Below are 13,721 nucleotides of genomic sequence, written 5' to 3' on the forward strand. Positions count from 1 at the left end.
GATCCACTACTTTTCAGTTTTTTCCACTACTTTTCAGTTAAAATACAATTGAACTGCAAATGCATTAATAGAAGAAGTTAAATGGTGCAAATGCAAATCATACACATAGATAAACAATCTAGTCAACACATACATATTAAAATGATCATCTCAAATCATGTACTCCCTCCGTCTCAAAATATAAGAAAAAATTGTCAATAAAAGTGAATGTATTTGATCAAAATCTTTAATCAAATGCATCAAATTTTTTTAACTCATTTTTACTTATATTTTAAAACGAAGAAAATATATATTTTGAATGTCACAGAGGGTCAAGATTTCCAAACATAATCCAGAACATAGTATATGATATGATTGCTTCCAAGGCATCAATTATATTTTACTTTTTTTCTTTTATCAACTCTTACAATTTTTTTTTTCAACGGAGCTGATGATTAAATACAGGACCTATAAAATACTATCTAAATCCCTCATCATTACTAAACCCATTGGGTTCAAACCGTTCATTTTAACATATGGAATAGTAAAAATATAATCTTGTTATCATAATTAGCATTAAACATGTACCACAAATTTAACTACCTAATGGATTAGTAAAAGCATATGGAATCAAACCGGTCTTTTTTTCCCCATTAGCTAATATTTAAACCCTAATCTTTTTATACTTAAATTTGTTAACTCTTAATTTAAATCAGTTGAACTACTCAATTCCTCGACAACAAAATTGTTTTCGAAGAAAAAAGTTATGATTTTTCTCATTTAACAACAATTTGAATTGTTGCAGACCTTTTTTTTTTCCTCCTTCGCCAATATTTAAAACCTAATCTTTTTATACTTAAATTTCTACTCAAGTTCTCAACAACAAAATTGTTCTAAAAAAAAAGTTATGATTTTTATCATTTCACAACAGTTTGAATTGTTATTGACCTTTTTAAAATTGAGGTCTCAATTATTTTTGCCATATACATATAGCCCTTTTGTCTTTAAACATCATGTTCTCTATAAAAAGACCCAAATAATATAGAATTCACTTTGAGATAAGTTAAACATGATTAGTAAAAAAAACATGATGAAGAATTTATTCATATAGCCTTTGTGACTAAGTTATGATGCATTTAAAATTCCAATTTCATCATATTCTCGGTCCATGAAAAGTAGCCAAAACAATTTTGTAAGCATAATATAATTAACATGATCACAAATTCTGCATAAAACTAAATTTGAAGATATAATGCTGGTTTATTTTTAAACATTTCTTATTTCACAGTTTTTAAATTTGTATTTGATAACTGTTTTATTCAATTAAATAGGACATTTGTAAAGAAAAATATATCAAATTTCCATTTAATCGAAATATTTATTAAAGACTAAAATCTGAAATATTTTAAATATCTTTATTTTTGTTGTCGTTTAGACCCAACTTAACCTCTCTTTTTTATTAACCTTCTGATTCCTAAAGAAAGAGGGTTGGTAATTCAAAGTTCAGCTGTAAGATTTGTTCAATGGTAAGATAACCCAAGTAAAGGCTTTAAACCTCCAAAAATATAAAAAAAATTATCAAGAGAAAAACATCTTTCGTAAGTCATAAATTCACAAAGAAAAAAGTCTACGAAAAAGAAAAAACAGTGTTTTCCATCCATAATATAAAATAATATGAGACTTTATATTCTACGTATAAGGGAAAACTATTTGATACTTTATATTAAAAATAAAAAATTGTATTCTTTGTTTTTGTTTGACACTTTCACTCTTTATCTGAATAAGCAAAAAATATTCACTTTAAAAATCGCTTTAGGTGATCTTTAGTGTTAGGTTGACCCAGTTAGGTCGTTTGGTCAATAATTGTTCCCACCATAAGTCGAACTCAAATTTTCTTGAATGATTCGTTTTAAAGAAGCTCATTAACCACTTAAATCTAATCAATTCTAACAATTAATTTTTTATACTTAACAAGTGCACCCGGGTGCACTGTTTAACATGACCCTTAAAAAAAAATATTGTCAATTTCTAAAGAATAATGAAAAACTATTGGGCCGGTGCAATACGACATGCGCCCGCAGAAAGTGATCTGAAGATGAATGAAACATGCCACTTTGAGCATAATAACACAAACACCCGTGTTGTGTTTGTAAGTTAAAATTAGAAAGAAACCAAGTTTGATACGTTCTTCTCAATGGAAAATTTATGTATATATCATGATTCATGAGAGAGTGAGACACTCCATGCCATCAACCCAATTTAATGGTATAATGACGAGTGCATATAATAATAAATATTTTTTTTTTGGTTAAGTAGCCTAGTGGCTAGAGTCTCACACATTTAAATGTGAAGAATTGTGGAATCCGGGGTTCGAACCCCGACCACTCCAATAATATCCCTGGTAACTACCATTTGAGATAAATAAATAAATAAAACATTTATAAAGTCAAGGTTGCATTGCTTAACATTTTCCTATTTTCGTTTGCATCACGACAACGTTGTCTTACTCAATTCCGTTAATTAGTCCCCTTTCAATGTTTTGTAATTTCCAATTATGCAATATGCATTATCAAATGAAAGGATCACTTTCATGTACAATATTTAAATGATTAATCAATATATATATATATGCATTTTAAATTGTAGCAATTTGACCAATATACCTTTGACTTTCATTTACAAAATAGATTAAATCGATTAACGGGTATGTGATCTCATTGTATATAGTTATATACAAGTTGTTGTATTTTCTTGTTCTTTTTCCCAGCTTCTTCTTGCTATAGATCACTTCGCAAATTCTCTTTTTTTCTCTCAATTTTTTTTCTCTCTTCTGACTCACATATTTGATGTTGCAGATGTTATATAGTAGCATACAGTCTCGTTAGTCATTGGAACAAAAAGCTCCCTCGTCCATTTTACATATGAGATTAATTATTTTTATGTATTAGTATAAGCTAAATATCGATGATGAGTCAAAATTTTGATTCATGACTTTTGCTTATGAAAAAAATGATTGAAGGAAAATTCATATGTGTACTCAATAATCAATCTGTTAAACTAATTTGGTTATTAAGTATGTTGATTTTCAATTCATACGTATGAAAAAATTTGATTGGATGAGAAAAATTTACCTTATGTCTGCAAAATTCTCGACGTAGATTATTTAGTCTCCGTATCAAAAAAATTGGTTATTTAGTCTGTTTAACACAATTGGTCCACCATGGATTGGTTGATTCAATGTGCAAATTATTATAATTATATAAAAGCAAATTAGAATTTTAGACAATTGGTCCACCATGGATTGATGCTTAAAATTATCAGAAATTCTAACGACTGCCGACAATGTTCTTTAAAGTAACAAAATCAAAACTCTTCGAGTGTTTACGATTAAAATAATGACATGATTTAAGTAAGTTAAATACAAATTATATTTTTATTTTTCGTTGTTTTACTCAAACCGGTATCAATTATGTTATTATTTTAGTCGTAAAAATATGATGATCGTTAACTTATACTTTCAAACAACAATATATGTCAATGTTGAAATTATAAATATTTTTAAGAATTGATCCACCGTGAATCACTTGAATGAAGGTAAATTCTAATATGGACCACTTCATCAAGTGGTCCATGGTGGACCAGTCATGAATAACATTATAACGAATATGAATTTTATCCACCGTTGGATTGAAAGTTTATATCATATGGATCATCCATAGAAAAATTTAGAAAAATTGAAAATCATTTGATATGTTATTGAGACACATCAAGATTAACGGTTTATTAAATAACGTTAATCTTGATGTGTCTCAATAACATTAAATGATTTTCAAAAAAATTTAAAAAATTTATGGATGATCTATACGATATAAACTTTCAATCCAATAGTGAATTTCGTAAAATTTATATTCGGTAGATCATTTGTCCATAGTGGACCACTTGTGAAGGTGGATCACTGTATCATTAAAAAGGGTACTGCTTTAGACGTCTCTAAAAATTTGACATGGAGGTTAAAATTTAAAAGACTACTAGAAAAAAACTAAAATTCTTATTTCCTACTAAATCACATGATAATTTTTTATCCTCTTTTCACAAGTTGTTTCAACATACTTCACTTTTTGTCCTCAAATATAAATTTATTCAATAACTTAAATGTTAATTTCTTTTTTTAGTTGAGTAGTTTAGAGGTTAAAAATTTCACATTTAAAGTGAATAAGTAAAATAACCGGAGTTTAAACTCAGACCAACAATATATATAATATATATTGCAATGTTGAGTCAACTGAGCTAAGCTCACGGATCCGATGTCAATTTTCTATCTAGTAGTATTTCCTCCGATCCTATATATAAGAACGATCTTATATATAAGAAGAAGTTTACTTTTTAGATTGATTGTAAAGTTGATGTAGTTAGTACCGGAAAGAGTAATTATTTTTTACATCAGATAGAAGATAACTATAACTCATCACCAGCCATAATACACCAAACCGAAACGGTGACGTCGTTATCCTTAACTTGTATGAACCGGTTGGCACGTTATTATCCCACCTCCTCCCTCTCAGTCAGACATATCCACCCACCCCCACACATTGTTGGTCGGTAACGTAACTCTTGTAACAGGTCAACCGTCAAGGTTATATTTGTAACTTTCATCATCCACTCCAAAGTGGAGAAAAGCTGTTTACTTCACTTCAAGTGGCTTACATTATTTTAATTTATGGTAATTAATTAATTAATTAATCAGCCTTATACCTTGTTTCATTTGTTGGATTGGATTTAACGAAGTCTTCGAGTCCGTGTTTTCTCCAGAGTCAGCTTCTTTGTTTGTCAGAGAGAGAGAGAGAGAAAATAAAATAAAAACCAAAGTTTTTAGAGAGAGAAAAAATTGTGTCTTGTTTAAGAACAGAGAGAGGATCTAGCAGCGTGTTCTGTTCTGTTCTTTGATAAGACTCTGAAACATCATGGTCAGCACCTACCCTTTCTTCTTATTCATCTAATCTAATCTAGTACTATCATGTTTCTTCTCATGATGTTCACCACCACACCAACCTCTTGTTTTTTTCTTGTCATAGTTTTTCTCTTTGATTAGATTCTCATGTTGTAAATTGAAAACTTCTAGACCCAGATTTTTTTTTTGTTATTTTTTCATCTGGGTTTTTTTCTACCTTTCAAAAGTTTCCATTTTTATAATCTGGGTTTATGGGTATTCTTAGATTTTTGCAGTTTCTTGTGGTTGTGTAACTTACTAATTTTGGGTATTTGCAAAAACATAAAAAGGTTATTGTTTTGTTGATGTAGGAATCTTCTAAGGTTGTTCTTATCTTAATTTCTTATAGTTGTATTATAATGGAGAATACTGATCTACTTTTGTGTTCTTGACTTCACAGATCTCTTATGTTCTTTGATCTCACCGATTTAGATTGAAGAGACCCTTATTATTTGTCACTGAAGTTTGGTGTTTGAGGTTTGTTATCTTATCCTTACCTTTAATTTTTCTTCTTTTGTTCTTATTGTGTGTTCGTGTGTATGCTTCTTTAGGTGTGTGAGGTATTTCATTTGATTCTTGTTTTCATAAGGAAAGAGAAAAAGATAAACTGAAAATAGAGATGATAGATTCTATTTTGTAAAGTTGATACAAGATAGAACCTTTGACAAGTTGTTTAATCTTGATTTGATAGCTCCTTTGAGAAGTTACTATTGAAGAGGTTTAATTCAATAATCAGATTTGAAACCAGCCGAAAATTGTTTCTGACAAAAGTATGGAACTTTAAATTGCTTTAGCCTTTAGGAATTAGGTCCATCCATGTGGGGCTTCGTTTGAGGAGAATCTCTTTGTTTTTGTTTTGTTTTTAACACTTTGTGCTTTTCTCTATATGTGTTCCTTCTCTTTTATTTCTTGATCATTAAGTTTGAAGATGGAATTTAAATTAAAGTTTGGTTTATTTATATGCAGATATTTACTCTCCTAAGAGTTGTGACTTGTAACTAGAGTGGAAGAACATTTATTTATTCTTGAAGTGGTTTTGGTGACATATTAAGTTCTGTGGCTGTCGCCGTGTTGGAAGAAATGTCCTTCCGAAGTATAATGCGTGATGTGAGGGATGGATTTGGAAGTTTATCAAGGCGGAGTTTTGAGGTGAGGCTTCCTGGCCATCAAAGGGGAAAGTCACGTAGTTCGGTTCATGAATTGCATGATCAGCCTCAAGTTATACAGAACAGCCGGTGGGCTAGCCTTCCACCCGAGCTTCTACGTGATGTGATTAAGAGATTGGAAACTAATGAGAGTACTTGGCCTAATCGTAAGCATGTGGTTGCTTGTGCTGCTGTGTGCAAGTCATGGAGAGAAATGTGCAAAGAAATTGTTAGCAGTCTTGAATACTGTGGGAAGATTACTTTCCCCATTTCCTTGAAGCAGGTGAGATATCGTTCTCCTTTCCTTTCGTTAGATGTTCAAAAACAAGTGGTTAATGAGCTTCAGTTAAGGTCTGGGCAAATTGACCGGGAGTATCCAAGTTTGAACCATGATTGGAACATTCCTTTGCCAAACTTTACTTATCTCTTAACCGGACTTTGGATTCCAAGACCCCCTTTCCCTTGGTAACCGGCGGAGGGTTACGACCAAAAACGAATGTTCAAAATAATTGCTTCATGTGCGCTCACACACACAAAATTTTAAAGTTTGTTAACTTGGCCTAATTTTACATTTTTGTGCTTGGTTGATTTTGTTTTACAGCCTGGCTATAGGGATGGACCTATCCAATGTTTCATCAAGAGAGACAAATCTAAGCTGACATACCACCTCTTCCTTTGCCTTAGTCCTGGTAAGTTTTACTTTATTTGATCAAATAGTTTTGTGATTTATTTGATTTTTCTACAACATGATTATTAACCTAGGAGTTATGGCATTTGATTTTGATGGTGTACTATTTACTATCGTTGATTTTGAAATCTAGTTGTTATAGGCAGCATTAAAATTCCAATGATTCATATTGTCTATGGTGTATGAAAATGAAACTATGAATCCATATCTTCCATATATATCTGCTTAATAAAACACAAGATTTTGTGCCACTTTAATTGTTTGCTATGCTGGCATAAGTAGTTCCTTATTTTGAGGAGTCAACTTTGTAGCATTATTAAATATGCATTTAACAGTTTTAAGATCCTGATGTCAATCTCTGAACTCTTCACTGTGTTCTTGCAGCCTTGCTTGTTGAAAATGGAAAGTTTCTTTTGTCTGCAAAACGTACCAGAAGAACGACTTGCACGGAGTATGTTATATCAATGGATGCAGATAACATATCAAGATCTAGTAGCACTTACATTGGAAAGCTTAGGTATATCTCTTTTGCTTGTTGAAAGTTATGCATAATTTTTTTGCCATCACTAACTGAAGAACTAGTTTGTGAGAAATCATTGTTTCTGGTTCTTCCCTCTCATGTACTTCAACCTTTTTAACTTACTCTTGTTTCAGATCTAATTTTCTCGGAACCAAGTTCATAATTTATGATACACAGCCTCCCTATAACAATGCTCAGCTGGCTCCACCTGGACGCAGCCGTAGATTCTACTCGAAAAAAGTTTCTCCAAAGGTCCCTAGTGGCAGCTACAATATCGCCCAGGTCACCTATGAGTTGAATGTTCTCGGTACTAGAGGCCCGCGAAGGATGAATTGCACTATGTACTCGGTCCCTGCCTCTTCCCTTGAGCCTGGTGGCATTGTCCCAGGCCAGCCAGAGCTCATTCAGCGTTCACTTGAGGATTCTTTCCGTAGTTTATCCTTTGCAAGATCAATTGATAATTCTACCGAGTTTAGCAGCTGTAGGTTCTCAGATATAATGGGTGCTAGCAATGAAGATGAGGAGGGGAAGGAGAGACCTCTAGTTCTTAAGAACAAGTCTCCGAGATGGCACGAACAGCTGCAGTGTTGGTGCCTTAACTTTAGAGGAAGAGTGACTGTCGCGTCCGTCAAGAATTTTCAGCTGATTGCTGCAACACAGCCTGCACCTGGTGCTCCTCATGCAACAGCAGGACCTGCGCCGTCACAGCCGGGACAGTCTGACCATGACAAAATTATTCTTCAGTTTGGTAAGGTCGGCAAGGATATGTTTACCATGGACTACCGATACCCTCTCTCGGCATTTCAGGCTTTCGCGATATGTTTGACTAGCTTTGACACTAAATTGGCATGTGAATAGTAACAAGAGATATATGTGGCAAGACAAGTAGGGTGTAATCTCCATTTTAGGAATTCATAGGATGGTGAAAGCTGAACTAAACATGTGTTTGGTATCACGGTGAGTATGCCAGAATCATGGTGATCCACAGTAATTTTACAGAAGCTAAAGAGTGTAGGTTTTGGAAAATCACGGAGGGTCACCATGATTCTAATATATCCACCGTGATACTAAATATACACCAAGTCATTGTATGCCTCATAGTTAAATTGTAAAATACAAAACCAAAACAATCTCTTCCGTGTGTCCTTTTTTTTATGTTTTGTTGTAGCCCTTTTCTTTTGAACATGTCCCTTATTTTTTTTTGCCTTTGCCCTTTTTCTTTTCAATCCTCATGTTTAGTATGCATTAGAGATTAAACTATCTTTGTCAAACTTTGTTGATGTAGACTTCCATACTTTTATGATAAAGATGTAATGAAGAAAAGTTAGTAGCATTCAACATCTGTTGGGTCATATGATTAAGAATATTAATTACTTTTTGGAACATTTTTTGGGTATTAATTCACAATGCCAAAATTATTTAAATGGCTATGGTTTGTAGGTAAGGGCACTAATTTGGAGTTTGAGGTATGCAAAATCAGGTCAATAATTGTTTCAATAAAATCAGATTTTATTATTTTAACTAAAGATCGTGAATCATATCAACCGCTCATAAAAAAAGTATGGTCATATATCAACCCTATTATTATTTGGTGAATACTCCAGTACACATGACTCTAGTATACATATTATGTGTATAATAGTTGTGATTGGTCTACAAATAATATTTAATATAAAAAAAATATCAATCTAATATTTTTGTTGGCTTAGTTCAGTTAGTAAGAATATTATATTTTATATGCAGAGCCGAAATTCGAACTCCAAACACTTAATTTATCTCCTTTAAAGATGGAATTTCAAATCACTATATTATCCGACAAAAAAAGAAATACCAATCTCATTATTGGGACCATCTAAAGATTCTAAACTAAGTCATTAATGTTTCTTTACTTGATCATTAGATAATTTTGTTGTCCTTTATGTGAAATTGATTATGGTCACGATTTATCGGTTTATGGATTTGATTGTATTTTTTTATTTTCATTCGTGTGACTAAACTATTATAAGGATTATCATTCATTAGTTGGTTCCGTGGTGATTGACGCTAAATTTGATAGGGATGATTATGGTTTCATCCCCGCAACTGCGATTGAGATGTGACTGAAATCACTTGATGCTAGAATTGATTTCCGAACTAAATTAAACCGATGATAAAAGCAAAAAAAAACCATTACAAAGGATAATCTTATGATCTCATTTTCCCTTTTGGATATCTACCGTGCATCACTAAGATTTGGGTGGTGGGTTCTGACGTTTACACAACAAGAGGGTAGTGTATGTCGTGCAATAAAGAATGAACATATACTTTTTTTTTAATCAATAGACTATTTGTTAAGAACTATGTTTATATAACTCCAAGGGTTTGGTCTAGTGGTAAAAAGACGGGTCTTTGATCTGGAAGGTTCCGAATTTGAGTCCCACCGGTCTTTGATCTGGAAGGTTCCGAATTTGAGTCCCACCAGTGCTCTTGGAGGGAGGTAAATGTAATTACCTTTGTAAGTAGTTACTGTATACAAGGACGAATCCAGAAACTAATCGAACGAGAGACTGACTATTTTTTCTTATAAATACTCCCTCCGGTTCTTTTTACAAGGAACAATTTGAAAAAATCACACAAACCAAAGAAACACACTGGAAATAGTTATTTTTATTTAATATTCCTATAAATTTAAATGTATTCCTTGAATACCCCTATTTAATCACTCTTAATTCCACAAATTTACTTATTTTTAAAATTCTCTCACATAATGAATAAAGGCACAAATGAAATTAAACATACAATACACTTAAATATTGGTCAAAGTTTCTTATAAAAATGACCAATTTTTTTCCACTTTTGTTTCTTATAAAAAGGATCGGAGGGAGTATTGCATAAAATTTAATTGTAATTCATATGAATAGGGATCAAATTATACTGATATAAAATTATTTTACACTGATTTATTTATCAAAATTAATTTACACTATAAATATACATACAAATTAATAATGATTATATATAATAAACAACTTTGAAGATATAATATATACACCATTGGGAGGGTGGGAGGGAGGGGTCGAAACCCACCCCTGCCACCCTTTAAATAGTTAAATTCGTCCCTGACTGTATAATTATAGTCAAATATTTTTGGTTTAGATTTTGTATTGGATTTGGTTCTTTCCTAATTTAAGTGGTGTTTTGCTTTCCCCATTATGTTGTGCTCTTTTTAGGATTTGACGGTTCGAGTTGGCTGTGTGTTGATCTAGAGCTTTTGCTTATGGATTTGTTGGTTTGAAAGGACTCGGCTTCACGTTTTGGATGCTTTGTTGTGTTTCATTTGTGGCTGGTGTTGAGTTTTCTTCACAGCGAGTTGTCGGCAATGCGAGGATTAACTTTCGTGTTGGTGGTCGGATTCTCTCACCGATTTTACTCGGTTGAGTTTATCTTGGGTCATCTCTAATTTGATTCTAGTGAAGGTTTATGGGCCATTATTTTATTTTTTTTTGAATTTAGTTTTGTACCTGTTGTATCCGGGTTTACTGGATTGTGCCTTTGGTGCGTATATTTTTAGTTTTTTACTAGTTGGATCTTTATTTTTATTTTTCAAGTAACCTAGTGATTAGAAAATTCACTTTAAAGGTGAATTAATAGAGTGTCTCGGGATCGAATCCGGATTCCTACATATATAATGCGATGTCTCTACCAACTGATCTAAACTTACGGGGACTACTAGTTGGATCTTTACCTATTTGGTTTTTTTTTTCTTTAATGGGTACCAATGTTTTGTAACTTTAATGATTCAACGGATCACACATATAGTAACGTAGTATACAATAATTAATTAATGGTTCAACTTGACTTTTTTATTAGCCGCCATGGTTTGATTGGTTGCACCTATGTTGGTTATGTTATGTGCTTATATAAGAATGTTTCCGAACAAGAGTCTTCAAATTTAAACCGAACAATATTTTTTTGGATTGGTTTAGTGGTGTTAATTTTGGTGGGCTAGTTCACACAAAGCAAAAAAACTTCAGCTTTAAATGGGGTTCCCATAAATGGACGGTAGGATTGGTCCACTCGGATTAGTCAATCTATGGGTCGGACCAATACAATATGTTTGGGTGTTTTTTATGAAAATCACTAGGAATGGATATATATATTTTTTAATTTCTTATCTAAAATTGAACGAAATTACGAATACTTTTATCTTTAAATCAAATGAATTTTTACGCCAAAATTGATCCAAACCACACCACAATACCCCCTATCTCCAAATATACCCTAATTGTTTTCTCTCTAACTACTTGTTTGATGATAGTACCTTGATTAGTAAGTTGAACTGCTGCTATAAGCTAGCTGCTATAAGGCCTTGAACAAAAATTAAATAAAGTAAAATTGAACTATAAGCTCTATTTAAAAAAAAAATTGTTATCTTTTTTTTGACAAACATTGTTAACTCTAAATATTAGATTCTAGCAAATTATTCGACACATTTATTATTATTTTTTTAAATATTTTTTATTAATATCATTAATTTATTTTGAAAGATAAAAAATTAAAGTAAAACACATTAACAATACACTCCAATGGATATTTCAGAAAATGTTCACACAATTGGACACATCATATCCACTAATATATGTATAAAAAAATTAATATGCGCTTATAATTAGGTACAAAGATTTGTATATTTACAAGTATTTCTCATCGAACCGAATTTAATTAAAATTACATTTTATTTCTTCGTAAAACATTCCTCTCATGAAAATAAAATATGATCTCTCACCGTTCATTAAGAGAGAAATACATTAAGAATATCGGATTTGAATGATAATATATCACACTTTAACCTCTTATGTGTAAGTTACACGTGAGAGAATTCATTCAATTATGCTTATATAGAATTTTTTCTTTCAACACTTGTATCTAACCAATTGGATCGTCTGACATGCTTATATATAATATATTTATTCTTTTAACTAATTATGTTCATAAAACTTACACAATTATATTCTATTCTAATTGTCCTTAAGTTTTAGTTCAACTGACAAAATAGATATTGTTAGATTAAACACTTTTACCTGAGTTTAAATCTAGAATCTCATAGTATATATGTGTGTGTGTGAGAGAGTTTTAATGATATTTGTCATTTTGTCTAAAAAAAATGTTATTTCTATTTGATCCGGTTTAAATCCTTTATTGGTCTTCTTATTTTATTTTATTTTTTGAGAAGTCAATTATCTCAATTAAATACCAATGTTAACGATAATGAAATGCTAACGAGTGTCTTCATAACACTCTTTAAGGAGTAGTAGTAATTTTATATGAAAATGTGTGAAATCAATGCATTATAAATTAAAATGTTTAATTTTTTTGAAAAAATAATTTATTTAAATTTGTAACCAATATTTTTTATTTAAATGAAATCTTTAAAGAATATCATTCGTTAGCAAGACTCTTAACTAGTACCAAAAGGAAGATTCATCTAAACGATTAGCCTATTAAACAAAAGAACCCTTTGAATTTATATTTTGCCCAAAGAACCCTTTTTAAATTACAGTGAGAGCCTAAGTCTGAAAGGAAAAAAAACTAAACGAAAATTAACCAAGTGATCTCAATCCCTATAACATTAGCGGCCACTGTTTAAAAAAACATTAGCTGCCAACAAATGATTAACTTGAAATGGACACGACTTATAAACAACAATGTCCCCCTACGAGCAACCAATGTTAGCCGGAGCATTTGCACATTGATTAATTTCACGATAAAAACGTTTCACCATCACCTTCTAATCTAAAAAGTAAGTAAACGACCATTTTTCTTACCACCCAACCCTCTAATAATACCAATTATAGGGGTAAGGGAGTACTATTGAATGTAATCATGCAAACTGCTGTAACAACTAACAAACATTAACTTTGGCAAAAAGTTTAGTACAAATTTTATGTGGTGAGTTGTTACTTTTACTTTACATGAATCTAGAATTATTTTTTCTATCTGAGCTGTATACCCTGAAAGAAAGTTGTTGAACAATAAATTTTGTCAATTTATTTGATGCCTACCCACATGGAAAAATTGGTTCAAAATTTGACAAACAATTAATGTGGATCATAATTACTCCTTACTTCATTGAACAAACTATGCTTTGAAAATTCATGGACCTCACAAACAACAAGAGTTCATCTAAGCTAAAAGCTGATGACTTGGAGAAGTGCAGATTACCTGTACTGTACCCCTTGCCTTGGCCCTTTCTGATACATTTGAGAGTCGAGACAGGTAAACTAGTGGTCCTATTTTCGTTAAAATTTTCAAATAAAGAAACTTTGTATTAAATAATTGTAAAATTTTAATTTTAAAATAGTTTATTATACAAGTTTGTAAATAGAGAATATGTACTGTATATGTTTAGTTCCTTCACAAATA

At 31.5% G+C, this 13,721-nt stretch overlaps 1 protein-coding gene across 3 annotated transcripts; it reads left to right on the forward strand.

The window, feature by feature from the left end:
- Window positions 1–4,686: 4,686 nt before the first annotated feature.
- On the forward strand, window positions 4,687–8,671 carry LOC123907113 (tubby-like F-box protein 8). Of its 3 annotated transcripts, none has more exons than XM_045957335.1 (6): window positions 4,687–4,943; window positions 5,367–5,443; window positions 5,933–6,394; window positions 6,713–6,800; window positions 7,184–7,316; window positions 7,454–8,671. In XM_045957335.1, the coding sequence occupies exons 3-6, from the start codon at window positions 6,047–6,049 to the stop codon at window positions 8,175–8,177; spliced, it is 1,293 nt and encodes a 430-aa protein (XP_045813291.1). In that variant the 5' UTR covers window positions 4,687–4,943; window positions 5,367–5,443; window positions 5,933–6,046; the 3' UTR covers window positions 8,178–8,671. The 3 variants fall into 3 exon arrangements, with proteins under 3 accessions (XP_045813291.1, XP_045813371.1, XP_045813212.1); XM_045957415.1 differs by having other exon boundaries at window positions 4,752–5,256; XM_045957256.1 differs by having other exon boundaries at window positions 4,761–4,943; window positions 5,367–6,394.
- The last annotated feature ends 5,050 nt before the right edge of the window (window positions 8,672–13,721 follow it).

The sequence above is a fragment of the Trifolium pratense genome, linkage group LG1, assembly GCF_020283565.1.
Source record: "Trifolium pratense cultivar HEN17-A07 linkage group LG1, ARS_RC_1.1, whole genome shotgun sequence".
Lineage (NCBI taxonomy): Eukaryota > Viridiplantae > Streptophyta > Magnoliopsida > Fabales > Fabaceae > Trifolium > Trifolium pratense.